The 26,375-nt window shown below is 30.4% G+C and overlaps 3 protein-coding genes across 6 annotated transcripts; 1 reads left to right on the top strand and 2 right to left on the bottom strand.

Annotated features, from left to right (window-relative positions):
* Positions 1 to 9,100: 9,100 nt before the first annotated feature.
* Positions 9,101 to 11,128, bottom strand: LOC123202958. Its single transcript, XM_044619106.1, has 4 exons — positions 10,907 to 11,128; positions 10,742 to 10,795; positions 10,244 to 10,295; positions 9,101 to 9,615 (listed from the first exon to the last, which is right to left on the bottom strand). Exons 1-4 carry the CDS (start codon positions 11,005 to 11,007, stop codon positions 9,454 to 9,456), a joined length of 369 nt encoding a protein of 122 aa, XP_044475041.1. The 5' UTR covers positions 11,008 to 11,128; the 3' UTR covers positions 9,101 to 9,453.
* A 2,168-nt stretch (positions 11,129 to 13,296) lies between these two features.
* Positions 13,297 to 17,336, top strand: LOC123203657 (protein PARTING DANCERS). Of its 4 annotated transcripts, XM_044620104.1 has the most exons (8): positions 13,297 to 13,427; positions 14,547 to 14,671; positions 14,749 to 14,837; positions 14,935 to 15,030; positions 15,121 to 15,215; positions 15,288 to 15,328; positions 15,410 to 15,493; positions 16,912 to 17,336. In XM_044620104.1, the coding sequence occupies exons 1-8, from the start codon at positions 13,361 to 13,363 to the stop codon at positions 17,059 to 17,061; spliced, it is 747 nt and encodes a 248-aa protein (XP_044476039.1). In that variant the 5' UTR covers positions 13,297 to 13,360; the 3' UTR covers positions 17,062 to 17,336. The 4 variants fall into 4 exon arrangements, with proteins under 4 accessions (XP_044476039.1, XP_044476036.1, XP_044476038.1 ...); XM_044620101.1 differs by having other exon boundaries at positions 14,556 to 14,671; positions 15,121 to 15,328; XM_044620103.1 differs by having other exon boundaries at positions 15,142 to 15,328.
* A 541-nt stretch (positions 17,337 to 17,877) lies between these two features.
* Positions 17,878 to 20,889, bottom strand: LOC123203079 (probable protein phosphatase 2C 2). Its single transcript, XM_044619248.1, has 5 exons — positions 20,134 to 20,889; positions 19,670 to 19,843; positions 19,021 to 19,191; positions 18,730 to 18,909; positions 17,878 to 18,406 (listed from the first exon to the last, which is right to left on the bottom strand). The coding sequence occupies exons 1-5, from the start codon at positions 20,725 to 20,727 to the stop codon at positions 18,251 to 18,253; spliced, it is 1,275 nt and encodes a 424-aa protein (XP_044475183.1). The 5' UTR covers positions 20,728 to 20,889; the 3' UTR covers positions 17,878 to 18,250.
* Positions 20,890 to 26,375: the final 5,486 nt, after the last annotated feature.

Genomic DNA, 26,375 nt, shown 5'->3' with positions numbered 1-26,375 from the left:
TACTATATAAACCTGACAGAAAAGGTTAGTTTTTTTCTCATATTATTTATTATTGATAATTTGTAACATTAACTAGTTATATTTTTTAGGCCAAAGGACTATTTTCCACCTAAGGTATGTTGTTTTCTCAAGTTTCCCCCCGTTAACTTTGAAAATCTCATTTATCCACCCATGACCGGTTAAAATTAACAGTTTCAAGGGTAAAATCATCATTTTGTCTGTATTATTAAAAATAAACTTAAATATGATTTTATTTTCCCCCCTAAACCTTAAAAACTAATGAATTTCCCCCAACCCAAGTTTTAAAAAATAACATTTTCACCCTTAAGGTTTTCAATTTTTCGGAGTTAGTTTTCTGACATCGTTTCTTCCTTTCCGGCGACTTCCAAGCAATGCTTCTTCCTCTCCAACGCGGCCTCCTTCCAACGGTTGTCCTCAGCACAGTTGTCGACGAAGACAACCGTGCTTCATTGAGATGAAGACGCGTCTTCATCGATGACCGTGCTCAAGATAACAGTTGGAAAGAGATCACGTTTGAGAGGAAGAAATGTCGCCTAAAAGTCATCGAAGAGGAAGAAACGGCACCGAAAAATTGTAATACCCTCAGGTACGTTCTAGGGACATTTGTGTCTTTTGATCCTACTTTGAGACATGTTCAGTTTTAAATTTATATGTTGAAATGTAGGTATGTGTGTCATATACAAGCAATTACAAAGAAAAAAATAAACACACACATATATATATAGTAATATATTGAAAAAGTATGTAAATATATATGTTTGGAGAGAAAAGTCAAAAAGGAAAACCTTTACCTTTTGTTTTTTCCATCATTCTCTCGTCTCTTCCAGAAGAAGGTAGTCTTCTTCCTTTCTTTGCTACATTTTTTAAGAACAGTGAGTGATTTTGGGAGGGTTTTGGAAGATAAATAAGGAAGAAAAAAAAGAGGAAACACTTTGAAAGTTTTGGTAACCAAAATATCTCATTCATTTCCCTTTACCTATATTTATATATATATTGGATGCATGTTATATGAAGGGAGAAGGACTATTTCACCCCCAACTTTTGAAGCGTTCTCAAACTATCGCCCACGGCAGATGAAAATCCACTTTTCTCACCCATGAGCAAACTGCTGCCCAATTTTTCAGTTAAGGACAAGGGCAAAATCGTTATTTTCTATTTAAAACCTTAAAACTTTAAAATTTTACCGTTTCCCCCCTCCAAGTTTTAAAAACTAATAACTAACCCATCCTCAAAGTTTAAAAAGTTTAGATTTCACCCCTGGGGTTTGCTTCCTTCTCCGGCCACCACCGACGGTCGATGCATTCGACCGATCTCCCATCTCTGACTACAAAGGACGACCCTTCATAGCTCAGATATGGACGATGAAGCATCGTCCAGATCTGAAAGAACAGAGGAAGGACGATGCTTCGTCATCCTTCGTCGTCGCGTCGTCCAAACGTGACGAGCGACAACGAGAGAAGAAGAGAGACTTTCGTCGAGCGATCTCCCAGATCTGGACGACGAGCAAAGTTTGAAACCGATCTCCCAAATCTAGATGACGAGCAAAGTTTGAAATCGATCTCCCAGATCTGGACGACGAGTGACGAAAAGAGGTCTCTTCATTGCATCGTGCGACGAAGAGATCTTCGTCTCTTCGTCGCACCACCGTCATCGCACCAGGAGAAGGAGGAAGTCGGTGACGACGCTAGAGACGACGTCGGGAAATGAAGTTGAAGAATGGGAGTGAAATGCTAGTTTTGAAAGTTATGGGGGGCAGCTGTATTTTGAAAAATATGAAAACTCTAGGTTTGGGGGTGAAAATGTTAGTTTTTAAAGTTTAAAAACTTTAGGTAAGGTGAAAATGTTAGTTTCTAAAACCTAAGGAGGGTGAATGGTAAAACTTTCACATCAATTTGGGAGATTAAATTGAGGGGTATTTTTGTCATTTCATCTAACAAGGGTAAAATGGATATTTTACCCTTATGCAAACAGATATCATCCATATTAACAGCTTATGGGTGGAAAAAGTGGATTTTCATCTGCCGTGAGTGGTATTTTGAAAACACATCAAAAGTTAGGTGGGAAATAGTCCTTCTCCCTTATATGAATATGTTTGTATGTTTTGATGTTGATTTAAGGTGATTTTGGTGTTAAAGGAAACAAAACAAAGAGAAAGAAGTCAACTTGCAAATATTTGGCTTGAAACAAGGTAATAGGGTATCAACCTTGATATATTGTATGTTTTAGGCTTTTGGTTCATTAGATCTATGTTATAAATGATGATTTTGAAGTTGAGAAATGTTGTTTTGCCATTTGGGATATCTATATGTGTGATTTTGTTCATGGCAGAAAGTTGCATAATATTTACAGTTTTGCCACTGAATTTGTCTCATGTTTTGGCTGTCTTAACTAATACATCATGAGTGCTATTATAGCTTGTTGGAAAGCTCTTTGAATCCTCTTTTCAATGATATATAACTTGTATGAATTGGGTATCATTTGGACTGTTAAATATTGTATGAACCACAAGGACTGTTTTACTAAATAAACAGAGGAGACAGTTTTTGCCACTGATTCCATCTCACGTTTTGACTGTCTTATCCAATGATTTATGAGTTCTATTATATCTTGTTGAAAATCTATTTGAATTATTTTTTCAATGATATATAACTTGTATGAATTACGGATCATTTGGACTGTTAAATATTGTATGAACCACAAGGACTGTTTTACCAAATAAACAGAGAAGGCAGTTTTTACCACTGATTTCATCTCACGTTTTGACTGTCTTATCGAATGAATTATGAGTGTTATTATAGCTTATTGAAAAACTCTTTGAATCTTCTTTTCAACGATATATAGCTTGTATGAATTAGAAACCATTCGGACTATGAAATTGTATGAAAAAGAAGGTTGCTCTGTCAAATGAACAGGGTCGTGAACAGTATTTCACAGTTTTGGAAAGGAAAAGAAAGAAAAGAAAGGAAAGGAAAGGAAAGGAAAGGAAAGGAAAGAAAGAAGAGAAAAAGAAAAGAAGAAGAAAAGAAAGAAAAGCAAAAAAAGAAATTTAGGGCTCAAGATTCAGAGGTCGTCCCAAGAGTAATGTTTGATAAGTTATGAATAAATTTAAATGGAAGTAAAATTAGTAAGATATAAGACCTGCATGCATGCTATGAACTATGAGGGGGCACTTTACACTACACTGCCCGCAATAGGGCACGTCCGTAGTAGGATATAGACCCACAATAGGGTCCGCTCGCAGTAGAGCATGCTCATAGTAGAGCTCAATTCAAATTTAGAAATGGTGTAGTGAGAGAAAGGAAGAGAGCTCGAGCTTAGAAAAGTGTCAAATCTCTATAGTCAGCTTCCAAAAAGTATCAAATAAACACCAGATGGGACAAAGTATGACCTAAATAGTAAATGATGAACTAGATTATCCCCTCGATTTCTTATGGGGGTTATGAGTGAGGTTGAGTCCCGAGAGTGAGTTAGAACAGGAAATGAAATAGTTTACTTAATTCTTTCCTCTTACTGAGTGTTCTTATCACTCACTTCCTTTTCTTTCATAATTGCAGGTACAGGTGATCGAGATAGCTACAAAGCAAGGTCACGTCAGTGTAGGTAGATCCGACTAGAGCAGGTTATCTCTAGTTTATATTACATGCATACAGTGACATGCTCTTGTCGACTTTTGATCTTTTTGAGATGATTGTACAGTTATATACGATTACTCTCTTTTTTCAAACGCTTTCAGATGAGTTTTCATATGAGTATATACATCTTTTATTTGCTTCCAGATTTTCAGTTTTCTTGGAATGTTTTCTAAACACTTTTGTGATGCGTTTATTTTAAAGTATTTAAAAAAAAATAGACACTCTGCATATTAATTCGTAACATTTCTCCTTCAGTGGGTAGTATTTTAGAAGGGGATGTTACAAAAACTAACTCCAAAAAATTGAAAACCCTAAAGGAGAAAATGTTGTTTTTTAAAACTTGGGTTGGAAAAAATTTGTTAGTTTTTAAAATTTTAGAGGGGAAAATGAGATAATTTTTTCAAGGGTTAGGGTTCCATTAATTTTAACAGCCCATGGGTGGATAAATGGAATTTTCAAAGTTAATGAGGTGAAACTTGAGAAAACCGCGTAGTTTGGGTAGGAAATAGTCCTTTGGCCTATTTTTTACTATAATTGATAATTTTTTTCCTTAAAATCTAAGACAAGTCAACCAAGGTGGTGATTAAGTTCTTCGACCATGAGTATGTAGGGCCCCAGTAATCAATTGTCTCTATAATAGAAATTCTAATACAACATCGATCTAATACTCAAAAGACATTATGGGGAAAGATTGTAAAGAAGAGTTATTCACTTCAAAGCCGATAAACTGACCCACTGAGACAGTGATACGTACGAGAAGTTTTCTGACCATCACATCCATAAGGAGAAAAAGATAATATGATGGAATTTTTGCAGTGGTACAAGGACACAAATGAAGATGTCGTAGCAACCACTTTTTAACATGGATCGTACACAAAAAATGAATGGTGGAAGACTTTATGTAAAAATAATCAATAGCTAATGAATCAAATACGCAATTTTGAACCCACACATGAGATTATTTCTTTATCATATTATTATTATATTATTAATTCTCTCACTATATTTATAATATTATTCTTTCAACATATTGATAACTATTTAGTCGTGTTACGACTTTCGTTTCCATCAACTGAGTAGAGTTGTGTTGAGACATCTTTTATAAGTGGTTGTTGCATGAAATAAAGAATTAAGAAGTGGTTGGACCCAACAATTATCAATTGTCACGATTACTATTAGATTTGATTGAAGGAATAAATGATCCAACCCTAGATCAAGGCTATCTCCCGTGGGCTCATGTGGACAGGGTTTGTCACATGTTAAATGATATTAATTTTTTATTTTATTAACTTTCACATTTAGTCACAATGATAACAAAGTTATTATTATTTTTACAGATATATATTCTAATCAATTTTGATTGTCAGCATTGGGCATGCAGTGAGCTAAACCTAAATGCATGGGTTTTAACTATTTATGACTCCTTAACGAATTTCTTTGACTCTACAGAGAGATTCTCTCAGGTGATGACATGATATCGTCACCTTCCATCCATTATTAGTGTGATTAGTTATTGGGAGGTTAAGGGTGTAAAGTCAAAGATAGAGGTATTAACGATCAAAAAATGCACTGATGTACCCTAACAAGCCATAACATCTGACGATTGTGAGATATTCATAGTTTATATTTTAAAGTATCTTACCAATGGATGTGGGTTTGATTTTTCAGGCAAAAATGTCGCCTCAATGCGTTGCATTGTAACATCGAAGATATGGATCCATTATTAGTGCGACTAGTTATTGGGAGGTTAAGGGTATAAAGTCAAAGATAGAGGTATTAACGATAAAAAAATGCACTGATGTACCATAACAAGCCATAACATCTGACGATTGTAAGATATTCATAGTTTATATTTTAAAGTATCTTACCAGTGGATGTGGGTTTGATTTTTCAGGCAAAAATGTCGCCTCAATGCGTTGCATTGTAATATCGAAGATATGGAAGCAAGACGACAATTCACACTCTAACTGATTTTTTATACTATACTGTTTTATATTATTGTTATTTATTTATATTATGGTTTTTATAGTTGCTTTGTAGTTGACAATTTGGTTGCTTGTGGTTGATGTTTGGATGTAGTTAAAGTTTAGGTTGATTGAATGCGAATATTGGAGTGTTTTTTTAAATTTGTTATTTGTTTAATACATCAAAGAAAGATAATATTATTTGTTATATCGTCAAGGTTTCATTGTTCAAGGTTGTAACAAAATGCCGACAATAATTTGAATGACTCATCTGATAAACCTTTTATCTCATTGAAAGCTCAATTATTGGCACGTCAAGCTTATGCATAAGAGATATGAATTCGATACCTATCCGTCATATCCATTATAATGTCTTTCAGCGTATACACACAAGTCACTTGTAGTAAACTATGTCAATAATATTTTCTCAAGTGCCCTTTTGTTTGTTTGTCTATGATAAGGTCTTATAACATCTCAAGAACAAGTGTGCATTCCCAACTTTCACAACACAAAAATGTCCCTAGGTCTGAATATGATCTGCGCCGATTTGGTCTCAAAAGTTGATTCAATTCGATTTAGCTTGACTTAAATTCTTTTAATTAAAATTCGAATCGAACTTGAGTCAAAAGATTTGGCTCATTTTTTAATTTGAGTATAACTCAAGCCAAAGGGTGTTCAGCTTGATTCAACTCAAATTTAGCTAGAAAAAGAATACTTGGTGTAGTTTCTTATGCAGATACTCTTGCTCCAGTTGTAAAAGACTCAATTGTCACCACAGTAAGAACTCCATCAAATTATCTTCAAACCTACTTTTTATATTTTCATATTCTCTAGATTTCATTTATGTTTTACCATCCTCTAAATAGAAAGGTCTTTTTTGGAATGTTCCAACTGGATATAGAGATGAGACAATCTCTAATGTCAAAAGCAATAAACAACATCCCATCTCCATCGAACAACTTCATCACTATCTTTCGACTCTTCAATAATCAATGATTTAATCTAAAGAACTGGCTTTTGCTATCTAGTAAGCTTAAAAACTATCATCTTTGCTATAATTACATGGAAATTGTTCCAAATTCAGTAACATGGAATGTTATTGAATTATTTCATCAGAGCCGATTCGATGTCAAAAGTCGATTCTGCTCGATTTAGCTCTGCTCAAAATCATTTGATTAAAATTTAAATCGAACTTGAATCGAAAGATTTAGCTCATTTTTTAATTCGAACCGAGGGGTGTTTGAACTCGGTCTAGCCTGAATCCACCCATAAATGTCATTGTTACTTAACTTTACTCCTTCTGTTTTCCATTTGCATTGTTAATACACACATTTTATATCTCATCTTTTTTATTTGAACTTGAAACCTTGAATTGATAACTATTTTTCAATGCATCCTTATGTAATGTATCTATTAAAACTTGTTTATAAGCAAATTAATCTTTCACTTTGAATCTCCCATCTCTTGGTGCAGTTGAGTGAATTTCAATTTTCTCATTTTTTGCATCTCTATAAGGCTTTAAACCACTAAAAAATGAATTTGGAACCTGCACATTAATGGGATTGAAACTGTGATGCATTGAAGCAATGTGAACGGAACTTTTATGCACTATCCGTAATGGACCAACCCTTGCATCATCACCCCCTTCAACACCACCAATATCACTATCATTATTATCATCACCATTGTCATCAATATCACCACCACTATCATCATAACTATCATATTCAACTTCTTTGTTGAAGTGAAAATCATATGTTGATAAATCATCCATTTGATAACATTCTTCAAGTGTATCCCATAGCGATTATAGGCCTCTTTCACCATGTGCCCAATCTTGAGATGAAAGATTCTAACCAACACTAATCTCAACACTGTCATGATGAAAGTTTACATTTACCTCACTATTTTTTTGCACACTTTCCAGTTGCTTATATATGTTATCCAAAGAGTGAACTTCAATAGATAGGTTTTGATGAACTCCTTGGTAAATCCCTTGTTTTGGTTTTGGATGTTGTTGTTCATAGTTGGTTTTCACTTTAATTTGGTGTGTCACTACTTCAAGAAATAAAAAAGACCTTTTATGTGACCTAGATAACTTCATCATTATCTGAATATTATAGTCATCTTTTAACAAATATGACAAATCACTAAACTCCATTAGGTTTGATATATAAATTTTTACCTCATAACAACTTCAATCAATACCCAAATGAGAAGATACCGCTTCTACAAATTCATCATAATTGTTTTTCCTATCGACTAAAACTAATGTTTGAACTTCATCAATATATTTTAAATTATTATCACCTTCATCAAACCATTGTCTATCAAAGGTAAGCATGAATATCACCCCTACTATTTTTCTGATCAATCAATTCAAACAAGTCAAGTATGGTTTGTTTAAAATCAATTAATTTTTGTATCAAACAAGTAAAAAAATGTGGTTTGTTTATAAATCAAGGATGAAACTGCAATAAATATTTTCATTTGCGTCCAAAGCTACACCATCCAAAACATTAATGACAAGTGTTTTTCACGCAACAGTTCCATTCAAATTTTTAATGTATAAATTCATACAATTTTTGCAATGCAACTTCCCTTGCACTTTTCGCACCACTATTTTCTCTTTTGCACTCTTCACACTCGCACCATTTTTCATACTCGCACTCTTTGCACTTATGTTCATATTTTCGTTCCGATCTATACATATCAACAATTGTACCAACAATCGATCTGTTTCTGAACAAGTTTATGAATATTCAATTCATAAGTTACTAAACTTATTATCAATGTGATGATGCAGTAGTATGCTCTGGAATGAAAGGTTGTCAACAAAAATCCATACTGAAAAAAAAAAATAATTAACAAAGAGAGGTATTATTGAAATAAAAATTAAATTTACTTAAAAAGATAAATTCATTAAAAGTTTACCTAAAAAGATTTAGTCAGAAATTTCTATACCTATTTTAATTAATATCCCAAATATTTTTTAAATTTAATTATTAATTTAAAAAAAAATTATGTTTTGTAAAGTTAAATTGTGATTTGAAATTGAATCATATCTGCCCATTTCGAGTTTGATTGAGCGAAATTGACAATAAAACTCAACCACAGCTCAATTTGATTCTAGTCCTACCAAGACTCTATTCCTCGACCATGTGGTCACAACATTGTGAGCACAAATCAAATTAATTCCCCTTTCTAAGTTTGTGTAAATGAAATTAATCCCTAAATGTCCTTTCTTTACACTAAAAAAAGTATAACTACCAAGTATATCGTAACGCAATGTTGGGAACCCACAGAATTTTCGTTTCACCTTCAAGTCTCAAACTCAGAATGCAAACCAGATTGAGCATTAAAACAAAGGAAATATCTCGCATATGATGAGCTAACACCCAGTGTTGCCAAAAAATTATATTACATGCAAACAGAAATTGCAAAAATGAATCTAAATTTGTACACAAACATTTCAAATAGTCATTTGTAGAACTTTCAGTGAGGATGGGGAACTTTTTATTATGAATGAGATAATCCGCAAAAGATGGTTTATGCTTTCTGGTACTAAATTGTCGTTGCTTTACAGAATCAAAGAATATATTATGAAAATGGTAGCCACAATAGTAATAAATGTACGAGGATCAAGAGCCATTTTAGCGAGTCAGTTGCAAGGTATACCTTCTGGTGTTTCAGCAAATAAAAACCCATTTGCATGCCTACATATACCTGCAACACTGATTGCCGATTGAGAAAAAATACAGGTCAGATATTCATACCTAAGCCTTTTGTCATTCTCTGTTGCCCGTATGCAGATTTGAAGAGTAAATGATAGGATCTTATGTAGAATTTTCTTTGAATTTAAGACGGTTGAATTGTGGCTTCTGAACATAAGATGAGATGCTCTGAAGCCAACCATTGAAACTAGCCTTCAGTGACTGAGGAGAGTAGAGGTCTGGCCTCTCATACACTTCAACAGCAGAGCTTGCTGCAAGGTTGATCTGCAAAAATTGCAGGTAAAGGACAAGTAAATAAAAATATACAACATTTTTCATCATCAGTCTTGAATATTATTCAAGTGTTGTATCAATAGGTGATATCCATCAGCATTGTTAGATAACATTATATACGTGCATCTGCATTAAATTGCTGCATACGAAATTAGCCTTAGAACATATGGAAATTATAAAAACAAGAAGAGAAATTAGACAGGAGCATAGTGTATGTGGACAGCAGACTAAATAATTGGAGATAGTCACCATTATGATTGTCTCCTTATCTACATGGCAAGCATACTAGACAGTATACTTATACAAAATGTCCATAGACGATTTACATTCACTTTCAAGTGGTTATTCGGCTAAAACTGATGATAGGAAATTAGAGACATGCTCAATTAAAAGAATTAAGCAGGAACTGAGAAAACAGAAAGTGATGGGGCAAAAAAAATAAGTAAAAAAAATTTCATTCATGAAGGAAAACAATGTATGACTAGATACAAATCTTCAGACTTCATAGTCTAAACTCATTGACATACAGCACAGCACAAAGTTAACAGAATGTTACAAACGAAATAAAATATATAATTAAAAACAGTAAGATAAGTCTAACTAACAAAGATCATCATACCGAGTCTGAAGCTATCTTTAAGAGAGCTTTTGCTACAGGCAATATGCAAAACCTTTACAAAAGTAAGAGAAAGAAATATTCATTAGTGAGTGGATATGCAGGCATTGAAAGTTATAAAAAGGAACATTAGCCATACTAAAATCACAGTAACACTATCAGAATAATGTCTAGTTGATGACATAAAAAGTGACATTCATGGCATAAGATGCTGCATTAATAACTTTAGATTCAGCAGATAACAAAATGTACTATTAAAAACAAGCAATTAAGTTCATTCAGTTTGTAAAAAAAACCCTTGTTATAATTTTGATACTGTCAATAAGCATATCAATGGTGTCTATTAACAGTAGACCTCTAATAACACCAAAAAATACACGTTCTAACTTTTTTTAAAGTATTAAAAACATAAAATTTACTGAAGTTCTAAACTTTTCTCGGCATTTATCAGCAAACAAATGGCAGTTTTTAAAGAGAAAATGAACTAAAAACAAAACTCACATTCCCCGGCCTCCAGCGAGAGCTTCTTCAGATGGGCTCTTCCATTCGTCAAACCTAAAATCAGATTATTAAAAAAATTGTCCATTTCTGCTATATTTGTGTATATACATTAAATATAGATGAAATTGAGATGCAGAGAGAGTGAAAGAGAGAGAAGGAAATTACACCCATCCGTAGCGGCGGTCGAACAAGAGTCGTTTTGAAAACAATCGCGAAGAAGAAGAGATGGCTATTGAGGCTTTGGATTTGGAGTTTGTTGAGCCCATTTATACCGTCTTTTTGCTTTAGAATTTTGAGTTTGTGGTTGCGAAGCAAGGTGGGTAACCATAAGAAACGAAGAAGGGGAAAGGCCTAGAATTTTCTTTTTTTTTTAAATTAATTATTTTAGACATTTTGTAATCGGTTTATACAAATATAACCTATTATTTATTATATAATTTTAGGAGAACCAAAAAACACAAACTATCGAAACTACCCTTCTATAATTTTTCCCTTTCACTAGCGTATCCATCCAACCTACAGTATTTCTCTCCACTTGTTTTCGACGATTTCTACCCCTATTCTTCATGCCATTCAGTTTCTCAATTGTAATCATCTCCAAAACGACTTCAAAAGTGAATAATCATATCGTTTTGTCTGCGTTTATGGCTTTATTTCGGATTTTGTAAGAAATTGTATTTTCCAACTTGATATTCATGTTTTTCAATTTGAAAATTGTTCTTGTTTGAGAGAAAATGTATTTTTTTTTTTTTGTTTTATTTGTGATTTTAAGTGTGTTTGCCAATTTTCATCGCTAGAAAATGAAAAAATTGGACTTGTTTGGTCAGCTCAAGTCTTGAGATTTGATTTTTGTTAAATAAATTCATCTTTTTTAAAGTTAAAAATATCTAATATGTGTTAAAATATTGTTTTAGATGAACTGTTTGAGTACTCCGTTTACAAAAATCATAAGTTTTTATTGTTGAAATCAACAATACTATTCATTTGCCCCTTAAGGCTCCCACGGTTCCATTTTAACCCTCCACAAAGTTAGATGTGATGTTGGTATGGTACATCTATTTAAGGTTGAATTCAAATCAAGTTAAATTGAAACTCAAACATTAGCATGAAATTAAGCTAAAACTCAAGATCGTTTTAAATAAACTCGAATTCAACTCATTTCAAAAGAGTTGAGTTTGAGTTTGAGTTTTTAATTAATTCATTATTAAAACGATATCGTTCTAACACATATCGATTAAAACGATATCATTTTATATTAAAATTTTTAGCTGACGAGTTTGATGAGCAAAACACTTCAAAGCTCAAGTTTAAAGATATTGAACTTTTAGACTCAAGCTTAAACTCAAATTTATTTGAGCTTAGCTTGTTTTAGAATCATTTAAGCTAAACTGGAGTTCAAACTCAAATAAATTCGGTTTAAATCCAACCCTACGTTGACCCTATTATTGTCTATTTCAATGGTAAAAACATTCGATTATTACCGTTTCAACCCACAAATTATTCAAATGATTCACTAAAACCAATATTAATTACGTTAACCATTATTAACTGAAAAACATGAATTTACTTAACAAAATTTAAATCTCAAAACCTAACTCAGGGAAAACCCTTGAACTTCATTTTTCGACGTCAAAAATTAGTAAACATGCTTAAATCACAAACAAAACAAATAATTTTTAAACTAGAAAACACGAATATCATATCAAAAAAAACAATTTTTAAAGAAATCCAAAACAAACCCAAAAGTGAATACAAAATAATATGATTACTCACTTGTGAAACTATTTTGGAGCTGACTATAACTGAGAAACTGAACAATAATGAAGGATTTGAGCTGAAATGGTTGAAAAAAAGCGAAGAGAAAAATTAAAGATAGGAGGATAGGGAGAGGAAAAAAAAAAAATATGACAGGTTGTCATTAAAAATGGATTCAAATCAAATTTAAGTTTAGTTTAAATGAGTCTTTTAGACAAAAACTCGAGGTCGAGCCCAAACTTTAAATACTATAGTTAATAAACTCGAGTTTGAATTCAAACTCAATCAATTATTTTTTGAGTTTTGACTCGACACTTTAGTAGTCAAATGAACTTGGACTTAATTGAGTTCAGGGTGGATACACTGTGAATCCAACCTAGTTGTCATTATGTATTAAAAGGTAATTTCAATAGTTTGTATTTTTTGGTTTAATTGTATAATGAAAAAAAATATAGTTTAAAACTGTATAATCGAATTTAAAAAATGGCTAAAATATTTGAGTTCCCTTTGTATAATATCTGACTATCATTTATTACTTCATTTGACGATCATGTATTAATTAGAATTCTGTAATAAATTTTAGACGAAACAAATGTCATTCTTGATCAAACACAGTCCAAATCTAAAACATGAAAAATAAACTCATTTTTTTAATTTTATATATATATAAAAACCAAAAAAATATATATTTATTTATTTATTTGTTTGTGGTAATTTGGTAGATAACATAAACTTTAGGGGCCTTAAATTTTGATGCTACTAATATTTAAGCTTGAAAGTTGAATTTGAAACTTGAAAAGTCCCGCTTCACTTTCTACAAATATCTCTCAACTCTGCACAATTTTCGGTTTTAATTCTTTGCAAATGGCATATCAAAAATCAAGCTACGGCGATCCAACGGCTCAGAACACGTCACATTTCGCTAACTCAGGTTATTTCTAATGACTGGCTCCGCGATTATTTTGTTCCCGAGAAATCGTTGTAATTTTATTTTCTTGGCAGCCAAACATGGAAACACCAGAAATTGGGTTTTCAGTTTATCTTTTAATTAAGTCTAAAAAACTTAGAAAAAAAATAAAGGAGTTTCGATGCTTCTTGTGAACTGTTTTTTTTTTTTCATTTTGTCTGAATAAATTAAAAAAATTGAATAATTTTTTTCCGAGAGAATTTGAGTGATCAATTGATCTTTTGGTAGCTAAGAAATCTCAAGAAAACAAAAATAAATAAATGAATAAATAAAATTAAGAGATTAATGTGTGTGTTTGTTCATGTGTAAAGTGCTTTTATGGTAAATACTTAATTTTGAAAAGTACTCAAAGAAAATATTCTACGCAAATACAGGAAAGAACAATATATAAAGTTACTAGATAGTTGTTAAATAATAAGCGGCTTAGTTTATTTATTTATTTTTTTTAAATATTGGATAGTGGAACCAAAATGGCATTTCTGTTATTGTACATATAGTGAGCAATTATAGAGTATTGAAGTTACAGTTGAATATAATTTGACACTGCAATGTGAACGAGGATGTGGAGATTTCAAGCTCTGGTCTGTCTTGTTTTTTTCGTTATTTGGTATTTCTCTTTGTGACTTGAAGTGTGACTTTGTTTCATTGATATAAGTTGATCTACATAACCGTAAATTTCTTTTGTTAGACTTTCTCACAAGTTGCTCTTAAAATACCAAAAGGATGCCTTTGTATATTCATTCACCTTCTTGCTGCATGTGTATGAGATAAGAAAAATAATGGTATGCTTTAAATTTTTGTTTGGAGACTTAACTTTGTTGAAACTGACTTATGTGTCTGATACCTGAGGGTCTTGTGTTTCATAACATGTAAATTTCATATTCTCCGTTTGATTTCTGCATGTTACTGTTAAATATGAAAACATTGACATCATTTGCATAGAGTTGTATTCAAATCATTGGAGATGGATTGCTTGGATGGTGATAATAGAAGGCTGCTAAATACATGTTCAAAAACCTTTGCTTCTTACTTGTATCTCTACTTGAAATATTGGTTTCAGTCAGTTGTATTTTGTGTTTGAAGGAGGTGCAGGAGTTTGTATGATGAGCAGCACATGGAGAGATGAACAGCACCCATCATTCATCAATTTTATCTCTTCCTTCCTCGGTGCAAATTCTTTCCGCCTCAATTTTGTTCGAATAGCTCCTGTTAAGTATCTTCTCATTTCTGTATGCATTCTGTATTTAATATATTTATCACTCAATTCTAGAAATATTTTGTGTAGGACTTAATTTTTAACTGTGGAGGTTTGTCAGTCTCATTCATTTTCGTCACAAACTGGAACTGCAACAATATTGAGCCAGTCTTTGGCAGGTAGTCTACGATTTTTTCCTATTCTAGTTGCTAGCTGTTTCATATAAGCATTTGATCAGGCGGAAATGTTATTAGACCCCATTTGATCTTTGTGTAGGGTGAAGAAACTAAAGGAGCAGTTTGCCCATCTCTATGTTGTTGTCAGTCTCCCAACTAGAGACCAAAATGATTCTTTTGTTCGCTCTTACTTCAAGTGAGTTACCTAAATACAATATTCAACTTTATCTCTTTTTATTCTGATTCTTATTCTAAAAACCTAAATACCTGTTTGCATTTAATGAAGATATGATATGGACCTTGGCAGACCAACATTTGTGCCAGTTCAAGACATAGAGATGGGTTTGGAAAAGATTGTTAAAATAGCTCACTCTCGTGGAGGTACAATTGTTCTCTATGAAGCTCACCTCAGTTTCTATTCAGGTAGCTTATTGAATACCATTTATACTGCAGCATGCAAGCAGCGAGATGCTTTATCAAAAATGAAGGCTGAGGTTGGTGGAAGTCATCACTTCCTTGAACGTCCATTCTAGATTATTTATTAACTTGCTTTGTCGCTTCTCTTGCATGTGAAGAGAAAGCGGTCAGTGCAGCGAATGGACATCTTCCTTGAAGTGATCACATCCATACCATCTATAGATAATCATGATGCATATGCGGTAATTTAGTTCACCATAATTTAAGCAACTTGTTCAAGGTCTTCCTCCTAGTTGTGTAAGAAGTCTTTTTGTTTCTTGCAAATGTGATTTGGTCATTATGTGATGTTTACCACTGTTTGCTGCCATATTTTCTTATTTATAACCTGATAATATGCTGATTCTTATTAGTAACAAAAATGTTGTATAAAAATGAAAATTTTCAGTTTTACTTGGAGGTAATTAGTTTTAGAACACATTTTAATTAATCCATCCCTGTGGGCAAGTTGAAAAATAAATTTAAAAATATATTCATGGGACAACTGCATATATAATTTGTTTTCATTTAAATATGTTCTAAAATTTAGAAGCTCAGTCCAAGTTCAAATAATTTGAAGCCATTATCTATCTCGACTTGACATTCAATTCACTTTAGAGTTCTGAATTTTTATATAAAAAGTAATAAATTTAGGGGTGTGCAAAAAAATAGGTAAAACTGTAAATTCAAATTAAACTGTTAAAAATTTATAGTTTGGTTTAGTTTGGATTGTAAAACGGTTTGATTTGGTTTTAAAAAATTTTTTAAATGGTTTATGGTTTGAATTACAATTTGAGTGATTTTCAAACTGAACTAAACTGTAAATAATTTATAAAAATAATTTTAAACAAAATAGTACATCAGATTGAGACTCACTGATGCCCAGACAGTTTGTTTCTCTTCTTGTCTTAGACTGTTATGTCATCTTGTCTTAATTAGTGGAACATAATGATCGATATGTGTTGCTTCTTTTTTTTTTTTTTTTTTGGTGTTTTATGGAAATTTTGATGATTTTAAAAAATTGAAGATGTTTTTCAAATTTGTTTGTAAATGTTAATAAAACAAAAGCATTTCACATATTTGTTTCAAATTAATATTTTTTATTATTGATGATTTATAAAAATAAAAAAAATATAATGTGACGTGTATTTGATATTTTAAATTTGTGATATAACTTAAAATCATGACTGAAAAAGGTTTAACAAAATTAAATTGATAGGAATGTGAGAGATACCTATTTTTATAGAGAAAATTAAAAATATATAAAAAAAAGAAGCATGTTAATTAATTAATGAGTATGACTATCTGTATTAATAATTAGTATTAAGTTGTATATTAAAGATAATATATTATCATGATATTAGATGTTGTTTTTATTTAATTCAAAATTATTTAATTATATGGTGATATGTAATTGATAGTACATAAATTAGTACTCATTGTTAGTATATATAATTTTATTATTAATTAATATGCCTTTGTCAGCTATATTTTGTAACCATCCTCCGAATTTTAAATCAATCAAAAGCTTGTTAAATTTTGGAACTGTAGCTATGTCTTTTGACCATACTCAAAGATAAATTCCTGTTCAAAATGATAACGCCGTCTCATTCTTCTCTTTCAGCTTAATCAAGCTATTGGCTCAATTGAAGCAATTGCTAAAGCATCAAAGGAATACATTCTAGAGAACACGGACCTATCAGCAGACAAGGCTGAAGCGATAGTCAGGTTCTTCAGAGATCCAAAGTTTTATCTCAATCCAAAAATCAATTAATGCTTAGAACATTTATTATCTCTAATGATTCTTTTAGCAGCTGGTGTTGCTAGTTTTGCCTGGTATGTGCTGTGAGGATTATAGTGATATATGATTGCAGGTTATTTGATTGAATACTTCCTTTAGAAAGTCTGTAGACAAAAGAAAAGAGGCTTTAGATTTAGAATTTAGAATTTTTATGTGAGACATAGGTAAAAGTTTTCTAAATGCTCCTATTATATATGCTTTTTATTGATATCAAAATAAAATCATTCTCAACCGTGTTAGGAATTTCAGTGTTACAGCAAGATTTGACTTTGGAGCTGTGGAGGATATTCGTCTTTTTCTTTTATATGTTTTTTAGAATTCAGAATATTAGAAAACAAGGTCCATTACAGAAGTCTTAAGTCTAAGAGCATCCATTATTAGGGTTATTAGCTCCTCCATTTCTAGGTTTTATGCACAATTCATACTTCAGATACTGGCAATACCCCCAGAACGATGATCAGGAATTAAGATTGTCCGAGCGTCAGTGATTAGCACTTAGCTGAACATGTTATAACGCTCTGCTGACAAGAAAGTAATTAGAGTAGAACTCTTATCGACTACAAATCGATGCTGGATGAGTTGGTACAAATAAAACTCTGTCAAGTAGAACTCTCACTAATAAAAATTCAATGCTAGTACAAATGTCAATTAGATAATTTTGTGATTGTGGCTAGTTTTCATATTTTATTAGGCATTGAAAATTTGTTCAAACATGATAGCTGCATTTTGAAGCACTGGTTAACTGGTAAGATATGGCAATAAATTTTGCATGATTTGAAAAAAAAAAAATTGTGCAAGAATTGATTTCCATTTACACCTCCACATAAAACAAAAATTACCCCATTGGAAACCTGAAAAACTTATGAATTCTAATACAATAAAATTATGTATATCCACTTTGAGTATATAAATAGGTACACACTTAATATGTACATCATATGATTGGATGATTTTGAATTAAGAATAAAGTAATATCTAATCATATGATGATATACATAAATGTGTACTCAATTGTGTATTTAAAATAGATATATATAATATCGCTTATTTTAATAGATTAACCTCCTAATTTATTGAACAAATTGTCTCAATTCTTTGACGCTAATTTCTTCACCCTTAATCTTCCTTCCTTTGCTCAAAATTCTCAATGAATCTCCTCCCATTAAGGACAGTTTGTCACAAATTTTTGAAGCTTGATTACCATAACTGTAATATCATCCATGTTGCCTCTGCTAGAAGATATCTCGATAAGCTTTTTGCAGGACTCTAATGAGTTGTTGTCTCTTGAAACCACGTCTACTGCCTCTTGCTCATTTACCTTATTAATTGACACAAAATTTATCAACTTGTACTCTTATATATATTATATATAAACTTAGAAAACCAGAAATCTTCCAGCAAGAACAGTCCATACATTTTTGTTTTCAAATTAATCTTTTATTTTCTAGCACTTTAACTTTAGCTAAACTTCATTCACTTTTGTTCAGGCAGACATCTTTTTTACTAGTAAAATGTCTGATTAATTTTTGGCCAAATCTCAAGGGAATTTTGGTTTTTTTATATAAGTCTTCTTGTTGCTTTACTTTTTAATTCAGCATGCAAGTTTTGTAAATATAATTACATATAAGCAATTTAACATACCTTATCCCACAATCCATCAGAAGCCATAATCAAGAACTCACAATCTGGAGTCAGTGGAAGACTTCTAATTTCTGGTTCAGAAATGACCCATTCTTTCAAATGCGAATCTCCAATAGCTCTAGAAACTGCAAGTGAACCTTGAACTCTCCAAACACCGTTACAATTATGCACAAAACCACCCTGCAACATATTTCAACACTCATTCATAAATTAAGTATACACACACCTTAGTTACTGATACAAAGACAATCCAATTCTATGAAAAGAAATTTGCAGATTGAAAATACTAACTGCATTCTCGATTCGAAGTCGCTCATCTTCCCGGCTTGGACGATGATCCATTGTCAGAGAATTAGCTATTCCTTTCCTACTCAAAACTACTCTACAATCACCAACATTTGCTACATGTAACTCACCATTCTTCAATAGAACACTAGCTGTACAGGCTCCACTTTTAATTCCCTGTAAATGAATTAACATGCCATATAAATGCACAACATAATATTATTTTGATAATCAACCGTTTATTCGTCTCCCCTATGTTTTATATTTTATGAAATTTTGGGATTTAATTGATTGCAATAAAAGATATATAAAGATTTTTATGATTTAAACTTTCAAGGGGTGTCTGACAATTTCCAAAAGTTGTGTGGTCAATTCGAAATATTTTACAAACAGTAATACTGAATCAATAAGACAATGCACATGGCAAAAGAATCTTTTTGTAAAATGTTTATATGATATTAAACTTCCCAATAATGAAAAATTTACACAAGTATGAATCAAAATTGATGAGTCTTCAGTAGTACTTAATAAAAATAACAATGCGAATACGTGTTCAAAAGGGTGTAATTAAGTAATCCTACAAATTAATATTGTTGTGGACCAAGTCAATTTTTGTAGGCCGTTCCAAAACAGAGTTGAACTTTTCAAAGTTTACCTTACTAAGGAACTCTGTGTCTGTAATCTGGTAGCCTTCCCGAATTGCATCTTCCAATTTTGCATTTGTTTCCCCATCATTTCTCAGCTTTTTCACTATATTTCTTCCTAAATTTTCAGCCACATAATCTGCCGCTGCACGGCCGCCATGCCCATCAATTACAGCAAAAAATGCCTGGTGAAACCATATGTGTAAACAGTGTTATTCCAAATGAAAAACAAAATTGTAAATGCAAGAGAGAAGAAGCCTGAGTACTAAAGCTATGCAAAGACAAGAATCCAAACTATTATAACTTAATCGTTATGTTAGATTCCTAATGCTTTGGTTAAGGGAAATTTTTAGCACCAAAATCTTAGAAAGAATATGAATATAACTACATTCATGGCAATTCCCCCATTGTATTCTAGATTTTTAATGAAGCTTGATGCAGAAAGATATATAGAGATTATTGTAAGTTAAATCACCTGTTTAGGGTCTCCAAGAATATCAACCATGACTCCATATGCGTCTTCCATAGCCTCTCTTCTTCCTTTCTTACTAACCAAACTAAAATCTCTTCCTTCAAGCTCAAACTCCGTTCTCTCTAACTTATTATTGTTCCTCTCCATTTCATTCTTCAATCCTATGTTCGAATAATTGTCAGGCACAACAAGCCTTGCCGGCCTCTTCCTCAACCTTATACCCCCCTTTCCACTGTCTGCAGGAGCAGAAACTGGCCCCTCGCTCATAACAACATTTTCTTGCATAACTTTCCCATCTAAAACACAGGGATTTTCTTGAGAACTTTTATCATCATGCAAAGTTTGTGTAGATTCTAGAGAATGTTTAATGTTATGATTCTCTTGCCGGCTCTCTGAATTATCAGAAACAAAAGAGCCAGCAGCTCCTTGTTGGAGAAAAAGTTGGCCGACCCATGAAAGAGGATGAGGAGAAGGAGAAGAAAGAGGAGAGTTGAGGCATAGGGAGGCCATGGCTATGGCCTTTCTGAGGGCGCCAAGGATGTAAATAACAAGAGAAACAATGGAGAAACCCCATGGAAATTCTTGAAAATCTACCATATTTTTGACAATATGATTTTGCTCTACTTTTCTGCGTGAATATATAAAACGGTGTGATTCATGCAACAAAAAAGAAAAAAAAAATAATAATAATGAAACTAAATTAAAGTTTTGATAGAAGAGTTTTCTAAAGGTGTTGTTTTGAGAGAGAAGAACAAGGTTTTTGTGATACGAAAGGAAACATAACGTGTCAAATGGGCAATTCAGCCTATTTATTTTGCAGCATTCAACTGTGCAGAAGACTTTTTTGTTTATAAAAAAAGGTATTGCACCAAATATCATTGAGATCCAGGAAGTTTGAGTGACTATCATTTGACACCTCTATTGTTATTAGTATCCTGTGTTTATTTATTCATTTATTTAGATATTATTTCAAGAAAAAAAATGGAAAACCAATTTTCAATTTTTGAAATTACGAAATTCAAATTTCTTATTTTATCTTTCAACCGACTTGGTGAAATTAGATTTTTCAAATAAGTAACTTTCCCTTTGGGAGTAGATTGTACGAAGCAAAATTTAAAGGGGCCTGAGTGATACTTTCCAATTAAATTTGACAAATTCAAAGGGGCCCTGATATGACACATTCTGATTAATATTTTAGCTAAATAGGAAATTAACAATTAATTGACTTGATTAATTGGCATGATTGTGGGTTTTTGGATTTTTATTTTGTCGGCCTGATCCTTAATATTCCCCCTTTTTTTTTTGACTAAATCCACCCAAGATTATCGAAATGATAATTATTTAGATTATATTGAGTTGATGAATTCTATTCTACACTTAGTCAACTTTACATTATCCAGGTGTATTCGATTTGACAATAAAATTATACGTGTATTTTTTTTATATAATTTAAGTATATAAATAATATATTATAATATGATTATATAATTTTAAATTAAAGATAAAATAATATTTAATTATATGATGATGTATCATTTATATATTTAAATTATGTATAAAAATTTATACATAAAATATTACTCTTTGATTTTGGTACGGGGATATGCCCAAAAAAAAAAAAAAAACCATTAATTCCAACATAGATTAAACAATTTAGCATGCTATTGCTCTTTATTTTATCTCTTAAATTTACTTATTGTTAAATGTAAAATTGATATTAGATTCTTTGATCACAATTATTTCTATTTTCTAAAACTGAAAATTAAGGAATTACAATGTCATTATTGTTTTTAATTTCAAATATTACTTTTAAAAATGTAAATGAACTCATTTTTAAATTTTTAAATAAGAAATGAAATCTCTTATTTTTATTTTAGAAATTAATTTTAAACCTAATAATAAATACCACCAAACTTGTTGTCCAATCAATCTAACGAAATTAAATATTAATATAAGGGAAATGATTTTTAGCCTCCATCAATTTGATCAAGTTCTATTTTTTTTTTTTTAATGAAATTAAAAGGGTCATCTTATTTTTTATTTAAATCAATCGTAATTTTATATTCTAAATTTATCTTATATTATTCAATATTGAAAACATTGAATAATCCCAATAAAAAATTCATATTCAATAAATTTATTTGTACCCTTATGTTCTTCAATTTTAAACAAATAGTTGTATTAAATATGTCTATTATCTATGAAAATAAACAATAAAATTATGTATATCAAGTTTTAAATATTAAGTATGTAAATAATGTATTATTATATGATCAAGTAATTTTAAATTGAAGATAAAATAATATTCTATCACATTAAGATATATCATTTATATATTTAATTGAGTATTTAAAACAGAATATAAATAATATTTTGTAATTCTTTGAAAGATTACAAATGATTCATAACAACAAATTTCTCTTAGAAGGAAAATAATGCTAGATATTAATAAATTGAAGTGAAAGAAAAAAATAGTAGACTTTTTTCATGCAAAAAGGAGAATTTTACTAAATACACCTTATAAAATCATGATGATACATTAATATTTATTAGTGCATGAAATATTGATGGATTCAAATAGCTAATACCAACGCAAAAGCCCAAGTAATCTTGGGATAGATGGGTTTCATATAAGTGGGCTTATGTTAAATTGGTCCAAAATTTTGTATGAATCTCTTTCTGTACTCACTTGATATTATCTACTTCAATGGGTCAAGCCTTTCCCAGTACCCAATTTTAGGCATTTAATAATTATTTTCATATATTTTAAAAATTAGCAAGTTGGCATTAAAAATAATTATCTGTGAATCATCTCTCAAGTTAGTTTGGTTGTATTTCATCAATTAAAAGAATAAAGATTCCATGCTAGTGTCATAGTCATTTATGTTAAATATGATTAAGAATTGGGTAGCTTTTGAATTATTCATGGCACTTGGCATAGGTTATATTTTAATACGTAACTCCTTATAAATAATCGTTTTGACAATGACAATGAGAAGCATTGAGAAGCATTTTCATGCCTTCGAATTTGAATGGGCATCTTCATGCCTTTGAATTTGAATGGGCATCTTCATGCCTTCAAATAATAAATATTGAAGTGTTCCACGTCTTGTGTTGAATGATCCATAGTTACCATTTATCATAAATTTATATAAAACAAATATACTCCTGTGCGATCCTTATTGAAACATATATTTGAACCAATAAAACTATATATATCTAATTTTGAATATTCGATTGATTGTAATAATGATATATTATCATGTGATTAGTTAATTTTAAATTAAAAAAGAAATGACATCTAATCATATAATGAAATATCATTTTAGTATTAAATTGGGTACCTAAAATAGAGTGTGTATAATATTGGTAGTATTTAAACTTAGGAATAGATTCAATATGAGATGAGCATGAGGTTGGTGGATCAAAGTCATGATGTCCGACTAATGCTCAAAGTTATTCAAATTGATGCATTGTGTTACTAGAGGATTTTTATTGGGTTAATACAAGTTATGCTACTTAATAAAGTTTGATTATTTCTAATCCAATTTATGAAAATGGAAAAAGTTTTAACAAATAATTAACGCAAACAATATAGCATATAACATAAAATAAAAGGTCAAGAGATTAGAAAAGCAAATTCGCGATATATAATAATTCGATGCAACTTAACCTACATATACGTTTCCAAGCTATTTCCATTAAAGTGTTTAATTAATTTGTTATTGACAAAACTCCAATTAAGTTTTCTTTCACAATACAAAGAAATTCCAAGATGTTATTAACTTTTATAAACATTAGAGCTTAATTTATTTCACTAAAAATCTCTAATATGAAAGAGTGTATATGAAACTATATAGTATAATACGACTCAATCTACGTAATTACAAAGGGTGTGTATGACAAAAGTTTTAATTAGAAAGAAAAATTGCTAATGAATAATGCAAAAATGTTTAGCTCTCTTTAATATGAAATTTTAGCTAACAAAAGTTATTTTCAAATTGATTTAATTGAGTTTATATAGAGAAATTAAAAAAATATAGCTATTATACACAAATATAATGTTGTAAAATTTATGAAAACGTAAAATTTAATCGATTGAATTTAATTTGATTAAATTTAATGGATCGAATTTATTTTGGTTAATCAAATGTGACAGTGATTTTTATGTGGTGTTTACATGGTGCTAACTATTTAAAATTTAATTGTTGAATTCAGTTGACCAGAATTAAATTTGGTTGATTAAATTTTCGAAGGCTGACAAAGTGGCTTTTGGTTGATTCGATGGCTAGAATTTGGCAAGTCAAATAGGCTAATTTGATCAACCAAATTAATTGTAAATTGCTTTATGAACTTTTGAAAAGCAGTATCCTTCTAAAACTTTGAAAAATAATCATTCAACCTATTTTAGAAAACTTAGTTAGACTCGACTTTGAGATATAACATTTTAATTGATTATTATAATTTTAAATAGGTTAAATGGTAATATATTGAAATTTGATAAAGTTTGGTTTAATCCATTAAGTTTGAAGAATCATATTTTAATTGCAAAATTTGAAAATTTAGAAAAATAATTTATAAAAAATAAAACTTTTCACATGAATAATTTTTCTAATCAAAACTAATGTTCAATAATTCAAGAAATTCCACTTTGACTTGATTTTTTTTCGAATCTTAAAAAATTTCTTAGTTGATCTTCCTTTAAGAATATTAAGTATTTTATTGTAATCTAAACTCTCACTTAAATAAATATACTAGTTGATATATTTAAAAATATATTAATTTATTATCATCAAAATAAGAATACAATGATTTATTGAGTCACAACATTCTCATCACCATTTAACCCACTAAATCTTAAACGTCACAATGACTCTGGAAATTATTAAATACTCTGTAAAATTTTCAAAGAGGCCTTTCAAAATATCATTAATCCCCTTGAAAAATGAAAAAAAGAAATCCTAAGGATTGAAATTCAGCCATCTAACACCCTTGTCCCTATAAATTACAATATTGTATTACCCTTTAATTTTATAAGGAGTATCTAATAAAGTAATTAGATAACGTATTATCATATAATTAAGTATTATATTATTTTTAATTTAAAATAATTCAATCATATAATAATATATTATTAGATACTTAATTAAGTAATTAAAATTATATGTACATAATTATATTCTGTATTTAATTGAGTACTTAAAATTAGGTACAAATAATATTTTTAGAAAGGGAATAACTTATTTTAATTCTTTGAAAGATTACAAATGATTCATAAAACAAATTTCTCTTAGAAGGAAAATAATGCAAGATATTAATAAATTGAAGTGAAAGACAAAAATAGTAGACCGTTATACACTAGGTGAGAACACTTGGCATGGACAAGCCTCCGTGTATGACTTCTGAGTATGAAAACAATGAATGCAACAAAGAGAGAGTCAACAATTTGGGTTCCTATCGCAGTGGCTTAGCTTATAAATAGCCCGCTTTCTCTTTGTATTTGGTTCATCCGGAAATCAGTTCTCTCAATTAGCATTTGCTCTTATTTCTTTTTCCATTTTAAATCTGTCTCTCCAATCTTCTTCCTCATATATTTATTTTGTTATATTTATAATACGTTATTAGTATTATCGACTCAGGTATATTTTAATTATCTTTTAATTATATTATTATTTTATTTATATATTAGAAATACGAATATCCCAGTAATGGCATTGTTTCATTTGTAAAATACAAACTATTGATGTTTTAATTATTGTTATCTTCTATTTAAGTTTTCATTTATATTTATATTATTTTGTAACCCTGAAGTTTGTAAAATTATGAATCTAGACCTGAAGTTTGAAATATAATAAATTTGAACCCGAAGTCCTGAATATTATTTGTAACATGAAATTTACAAAATTATGAATATGAATCTGAAGTCCTGAATATCATGAATCTAAATCTGAAATCTTGAATATCATTTGTAACCAAAATTTTACAAAATCATGAATTTGGACTTGAAGTCATGAATCACATTTGTAATTTGAAGTTTACAAAAACATAAATATGGGTCAGAAATCCTGAATATTATTTGAATATTTATTTTTATTATAATAATTATATCCGATTTACAATCTAAAGTTTGTGAAATCGTAAGAATATATATATATAGAGGCCCGAAGTTCTAAGTTTCATCAAAGTCTATATTTTATACTAACTATATCGCATTTACAATTTGAAGTTTGTATAAATGGTGAAAA

This window comes from Mangifera indica, chromosome 19, assembly GCF_011075055.1.
Source record: "Mangifera indica cultivar Alphonso chromosome 19, CATAS_Mindica_2.1, whole genome shotgun sequence".
Classification (NCBI taxonomy): domain Eukaryota; kingdom Viridiplantae; phylum Streptophyta; class Magnoliopsida; order Sapindales; family Anacardiaceae; genus Mangifera; species Mangifera indica.
The sequence above is the reverse complement of the archived record's forward strand: the minus strand, read 5'-3'. Positions and strand labels throughout refer to the sequence as shown.